We start from the raw sequence: 7607 nt of genomic DNA on the forward strand, positions 1-7607 counted from the left end.
TTAATATGAAATACTTGTTTTTAGTAATTTTGTTTAATACAAATATGTATTTTTTTTGTTGTACATTCAAACAAAATAAACATTACAAATATCATAAACATAAAAACATTACAAATATCATAAGCATAAACATTACGACTAACAAACATTACAAATATCATAAACATAAACATTACGACTAACAAACATTACATAAAACATTAGAAATATGGAAACAGTCATCTACATGAAAAAAGGTTTATTTTTAACCAGATTACAAACGTCCGTATACTCGAAATTAGTTCCATCAAACTCGCACAGGTAATATCCGTTCACATCTTTAAGAAGTTCTTCATCGTCATCAGAGCATCGCTTTTTCTCATAATTGTAGCATCGATTGAAGCATGTTACTTTAGTCTTTAAATCCATCCATTTACTAACAAGATTGGGTTTTAGCCGTTGTTGTCCTTGTCCCACCTTATAGTTGAACAAAGCTATTAGGTGGGACCATTCATCACTAACAAGGAAATGAAGGGGAGCCGTTACTGGTAGACCCTCGTAAACGGTAATCCAACATTGTGTTAGGACCAACACCTCTGATGTCGTCCATGGAGAGGGACCATTTGTTGGAGTTGACGAATTGGAAGGATTTGCTGCATTCGAAGAAGTTGGTACATTGGACGCCATTTTGTGAAATGATCCCTATTGTCAATTAAAGATGTGAATTTCATATAGATAGAAGGTTTACTATATATAAAAAGATAGGTTATGCAGACTGACAAGTCATTTATGTGGAGTGAGAAGTCAGTGATGTGGACTATCAAGTTAGTATCGCGGACTGACAAGGTTTACTATATATATAAAAAGATAGGTTACGCGGACTGACAAATCAGTTACGCGTACTGACAAGTCATTTACGCGGACAGACAAGTCAGTTCTACGAAATAATGTATACTGATTCCTTTTAAATTGGACAAGCATTTTCGATTTTACAAGGTGTCGAAGTTGTGAAAATGAGTTCAGTCAATCAGGTATTAAGAAAAAATTTCTCCAACCTACTAAGTTTTTTCCATAATCTGCAAAGAACCAATCCTAACACCTTCACGTACATTACGAAAGATCAGTACAATCGTTTCAAAATTTGTTTTGTGGCATTGGGATGCATGGTATGTAATCCCTTATAGTAAATATTTACTTATTTGAAGTTGTTATATGGCTAATATTCTTATCTTCACTGGTAGATTTGTACGTTTCTCACGTCTATGATACCAATCATATTCGTTGGTCAAGTACCTCTAATTGGGACGTAAGTAACATCCATGTACATTACGGTTGCTTTAGATGGAAATCATGAACCACTTCTCATAGAGTTTGCTTTGGGAACCATAAACTGTGACGATTCATGGTTATGGTTCATGAGGAGGCTTAAAGAATGTTAAGGTGACAATACAGAAGTTGGTTTCATAAGTCATATGTCTGATTCCATAGACTTTGCAGTTCAAAGAGTCTACCCTGATTCATATCATGGCTATTGTTGTAAACATATAGCTGAGAAAATACACGTTTCCACCAGAAGCAATACAGTTGTAGAGCAATTGATTAGGAAGACTTGTAAAGCGTATAATACGTCTGATTTTTATGCATGTTTTAACAACTTACAACACGAGGTCAGTAGGAATGATCTTGATTGGCTTGACAATATTCCCATTGCAAAATGGGTACGGACTTTTTTCCCTAAAGTACGTTTCAATGTTAAATTCATTGACATTCCCGATGTTGTCAATTGGATAAGAACAAATAGGCATGAGTTTCCAATAACAACAATCATTGAAATGGTCCATGACTTGATACAAGCAGTGTATGTTCAACGTTCTGCATTTGGAGGTAATTATAAGTTATGACATCACTCAAATGTTCAAATGATATGTTATTATTATGACATCATAATTTTTCTTTTATCATTCAGTTCATTTCACATGGGATTTTCATGGTATTCTAACCCCTTATGCACTAAAGTTGCTTCATAAAAGATTTATCCACTTTGATTGTTGTAGGATTAGGCATATTGTTGGCAACACATATGAAGTGAGTAAGTATTCAACCACCGAAACTATGCAATTAGACTGTAGTATTTGTAGTTGCGGTAAATGGAAAAAATGCGGTATACCTTGTGAGCATGCTATAGCTTCACTACAAAGGCTTGAAATTGTAGAAATCCAGCAAATGGTAAATTTAAAGTTAACTACCGCGGTGTATCGAAATGGTTTTCAAACTGAGCTGGTCAATCCTATTCCAACCGTTAGGCATTGGGAAACACCAGTTGAAAGTGTTGTTGTCTTACCTCCACAACAATCGACTTGAACTGAAATGTACGGATCACAATGAATATTAGTTTGTATTCAGTTCTAGGTTAACCTTACTTTTGGTCCATTTACGTTGTTTAGTTTTTCATAAATAGTGTTTACCTTTTAATAAATAATTGTATTCCCATAATTGTAATGTAAGGATGACAATGACTTGACAAGCAGCTCTGCGGACTGGCAAACAGCTCTGCGGACTGAAAAACAGCTCTGCGGACTGACAAGCACCTCTCTGCGGTGTTGAAGGGCCTATATATTGTCATGGATGATCACTGAATTTTTGGTAAAGAGTTACAAATTATTTTGAAATTTAATATTTGTTCATTTTCAAATTTGTATATTTGCTCGTGCAACGAAGTTGATTGTTTCTATTGTGATCCAATCGACCCTTTTCTTGCCCCATCACCAAACATAAGAGAGTCATATATGTCTGATGATACTTTGCAAAAATTACAATGGGCTGAAGAACAACAAAGAAAAGATAAAGAGTCATCTCAGGCTCTCACTGAATGTCGTGACCTCATTGCGGCAAAGTGCAAAGAGGTTGAGGAAAGAATGCATATTGATAAAAAATCAAAGACCACGAGGAATGGATAAAAAAGACTAAGAAGACTATCAAACTGACTGAAAAATGGCTTGCTGAGAAGGATGCAGAAATGATAGATCTTGGGCGGCAAAAGGACCGTTTTGAAGATAAAATAAGAATTAGGGGCGACTATATAACAATGGAGAAAGAAAAGTATCCATTACAATTCCTTTAATTTAATTATTGTTTTTGTACGTTTATTATGTGTTTTTGTTTTGTTCTATATATTATTGTCGAGTTTTAGTTATTATTCTACTAGTAATGATGCACTAATATGATCATAATATTACCCATAATCTTTAAAGTAACCACACCATTTCAAAGTACACAATATCCGTCTTCCAAAACATGACATAATTAATTATAAATTCAACATCAATCATTCAAATCAAACGTTGAACAATAGTTTTCTCTTTGTGTCCCTTGCATCCTGCGCATCTCTTGTGTCTCGTCCGTCTCTAGCGTCTCGTGAGTCCCTTGTGTCCCTTTCCCTTTCCTTTTTGTGTTACTACCTGATGCCGAGTTACTTTTTCTAGCCTTATTTTGCTTCATCAAGACAAATGTCGGACAAGTCCCTACATTATGTGTTGTACTATCACATCTACTACACCTTCTAACTATATGTTCCTCACCTTCTGACGGGATACGATTTCTATTTTTCGGTCTACCAGCTTGACTTGTATCCATTATCGGGGGTTTAACAACCATCATTTTAGCAGGAATCTCCCAATCACACGGTTCAAGAAGGGGGTAAACCGCCTCCTGATAAGTACTTTGGTACGTTTCCATTTTGTAAGCATCTATAGCCAGATGTCCAAAGTTAGTTTTTTTCAAGTGCTTTAAGACCATTATGACATGACCACAAGGCAACCCAGTTCCTTCCCAATATTTGCATGTACAAGTCTCTTGCCTCATATCAACTATGTCACCATATTTGAAATCATGCACTTGATATATTGCATCTGAAACACTAGAAACAGACCATCCTGTCATACGCTCTTCATTTTTTCTAACTACTTTTTCAGCCAACAGTGTTAGTACTGTTGAACGTTTCCCAGTAAAGAACATATATATATATATATATATATATATATATATATATAATGAACTTATTATTTGACATAATTAAAGTCCAAATTAAAGTCATACCTCCATTGATGCGACACTTGTTACACTATTTTTGTGAAATACGACGGAAGAACTCAAGAAGGGGTACTATAGGCATCTTCCTTGCATCTACAGATAAAGCATTCATGGACTTTTCACTGTTCGAGGTCATGTAATCGTATCGTTTCGACGGGGAATATGCTCTAGTCCATTTAGCACGTTGAATTTCACTTAGATACGCCGCTACTTGCGGCCTAGTAGTACTAAATCTATACCACAAATCTTCAAAAACATTTCTTTTGTAATCTCTCACAAGCCTCCAAAATAAAACTTTTGTTTTATCATTTTTTCCAAACCTGTGTACTATGTTTCCTAGTATATGAAAAGCATATACGCCATGATAAGCATGTGGAAAACATTTTCAATACTAACCCGAATTGCATCGACCCTATCAGTTACAAACGTCAAATCTCGACAATCACCAACGCATTCATACAAATTTTCAAGAAACCATGTCCAAGTAAGACCACTTTCTTTTTTGCATATTCCGTGCGCAAGGGGTACTATCTGGTTGTTCCCATCCATATCGACCGCATTCCCTTAAAATCACCCTTCAAATATGTACCATCCATAATAATAACTTTTCGACAAAAACGTTTGAACGCTCATATCTGCAATATATGAAAATGGAACACATAAACACTATAATTTTTTTTACAATTAATTACATATTAAATAACAAGTTTCTTGTATTTACCGTGCTCCCAATGGCATAAAAACGACACTCGAAACAATCTTCTGAATCTGTTTGTATATAGGCCATCGTATCGGGATTATGCCTCTTCAAATTGTGAAAATAAATAAGAAGTTTGGAAAAACATTCTTCAGAGGATCCCAACAACAGTTTCATAGCATATTGTTTTGCACGCCAAGCTTGTTTGTAATTTACATTGATTTCCAACTAAGCATTCAAATCCCTTGATATTTCATTAGGCCTCCAAACCTTGGAATGAGTTTTTCCCATAATCTCATGCAATATAGTACCCATGACTTTTTTATTTGCATGCTTATGATTTGGGTGTATCTGTAATGATGAACATGTGTGCACATTGCTGAAAGTCCTGATTTCAAATTCACAAGTGGGATCAATGTGTTTTGAATAGAAACACGAAGTATAGTTCTCAATTTCACAATATACCTCATAACGGTTTTTGTTAGAATGTTTTGTCTTAAACTGAAAATTTTCTCTGGTTGCTTTAAAACTCAAAGCAAATATTAGTTGTTGTTTGTTATCATACGTTTGACGAACAAACATATCATCATTTGAACCTAAACTGTGAAATGGTCCAGGTTCAACAATAGGATCAGGACAATCAGGTGTGGGAGGCATACCATAAAAGATGTCTGAAGCTTTTTTTTCCGTGTGTGAACTCATCTTCTGACCAACCTTGATTTGACTCTTCATCATCTGACAGAGTTTTGTCACACAATCTTCCAAACTCATATACATTTTCTTCTTCCATTGTATTCACTGCCACAGTTTCTTCTTGTGAACACTCTTCAACATTATCAGATACAATGTTTTCAACATTGTATGCTACAATCTTGGTCAGCAACTTCTGTGTGTTCGACCCTTCCCTCAAACACCTCCAAATACAAATGCATAATCTCCTTCGTTTCAGAAATTACATTTTTGAGTTGATGAACATCTGCTTCGTCTACAATATTCATAACATACCCATGAATCGGGTGTTGAAATGACAATGATATATTACTATTGAACGCACTAGCTTTACTTTTGACCAAATCAAACAAAATTTGACGGTCAAAATTTAGCGGAAGCAGTAAACCTAAGCTAGACAACTTTGGTCTAACGTAGGTGTTAATCTCATTACTGATCTGCCAAAAACCCCCTGTACGTAAAATAACAAAACTCATATTTTCTTTGAAAACAAATTTCTAACACTAAAACCGATCTAATATTGCAAATGGATCTAAAAAATGAAATAAACCATTTATATCACAAAAAACCGTCGCCAAAAACCTTGCAACCACCCATTCCGCGTCGACTTTAAGGCCTTCGTGGAGCACCGCGTCACCTCCTCTACGGAGGCTTTAATCAACGTCAAAGCAATCCCTCCGCGGTGGACTTAATGTCTTCGCGGAGATATCTATGCGGACCAACATTAAATTGAGAAAATAGAACACAATTTAACCTTCCGCGGAGAATTCATGGTTTCGCGGAGGTCCGCAGAGGGTCCTCTGCGGAATGCATGCCTATATCCGGAATTTTCATTTTTCATGTCCAAATTTTGAATTTACCTCCTATTTTTTTTACTATAGCCGGTATTTTCCTTTTAAAGCCCCAAATAAACTACAATGTATTGCCTTCATTTTATTGGATTATCTATATTTTCTCGGAAATGGGTATAGGAAATTAGGAGGGATTTCCAAAGAAAATTAAATTGTGAATTAAAAATGTGTGTGTAACTAGAATTTAAAGACCCATGTTTGAATCATGTATCATGCATGTTTTTCCTTTCAGAGTATTTATATCGGGTTTTATGTAGAAAAATCTCATTATTTTGATAAATTTTTTAATATAGTCTTAAAAGTTTTTTTTTTCAACATAAAAATCCCGATTGTTTAACATTTTGCCCAAATTAACAAAAAAAAAATCATTTTTTATATTTTAACATGAAATGATAGATTATGGGGTTTTTCCAAAATAATATGACTTTTATTTTTAAAAAAAAATTTTAGAACTTTATTAAAAGTTTTATCAAAATAATAGAACTTTTCCGCATAAAATTTTATTTATATCCTTCGGAAACGTGCAGAAATTTCCAAGGAAATATAAAGTAAAAATATAAAACATATGTTTTTATTTGTCCTTAGGAAATTGTTACACATTTGTGTTACTCTGAATTTTCATTGGAAAACTCGAAATTCTAAAAGAACATTGTAGGAAATTGCTACACATTCGTTATCCGCGCGGATTTTCATAGGAAAATACAGGAGCCTTTCTAGTAGTGAAAAGACAATTAATATTTTACGATACCAACATTCTATTCTGGTGTAGGGTTCTAGCAAAGTAATCAGACCCATGGAGGTTGTGTACCATAACAAAATTAATGAATACAAATGAAAATACTCGAAGATGGACTTGGTGGGATTCACTGATTGTTGTGGTCAATACACAAAAATATTGGATGTGCCAATTTTGTGAATCAATATCGCAATTTGGTGAATTGATGTTTGGGAATGATCAATTTGGTGCAACGTCGTTTAAAAGTGAATCGAATGGAATGTAGCCAAGCAATTATATATATTGGCCAAGTTATTGAAGAAAAACTAGATTGATTGATGGATATGTCGTTAGTATATTATTAACCTAACAAAGTAATACAAGAGGTTAATCTAACTAAAACTTACAATTTAGTATTTACGGTAAAGTCGACTAATCACGGATAATTGTAAAAGGGAATCCCGAACTTTACGGAAATATTATACTATTAAATTTGACATACAATGTAACAAATCATTTTAATTAATTTATCAAATACCACTTAATA

At 34.3% G+C, this 7607-nt stretch overlaps 1 protein-coding gene across 1 annotated transcript; it reads right to left on the reverse strand.

Moving 5' to 3' along the window:
- Window positions 1-3300: 3300 nt before the first annotated feature.
- On the reverse strand, window positions 3301-3918 carry LOC145051068 (uncharacterized). The gene has a single exon (XM_078999215.1). The coding sequence runs from the start codon at window positions 3916-3918 to the stop codon at window positions 3301-3303; it is 618 nt and encodes a 205-aa protein (XP_078855341.1).
- Window positions 3919-7607: the final 3689 nt, after the last annotated feature.

Source organism: Lactuca serriola, chromosome 5 (genome assembly GCF_051521515.1).
Source record: "Lactuca serriola cultivar US96UC23 chromosome 5, Lser_US96UC23_V15, whole genome shotgun sequence".
NCBI lineage: Eukaryota > Viridiplantae > Streptophyta > Magnoliopsida > Asterales > Asteraceae > Lactuca > Lactuca serriola.

Bases quoted from the DNA above. Each gene is read 5' to 3' on its own strand.
- LOC145051068 (XM_078999215.1), bottom strand. From the start codon at position 3,918: ATGACAGGATGGTCTGTTTCTAGTGTTTCAGATGCAATATATCAAGTG.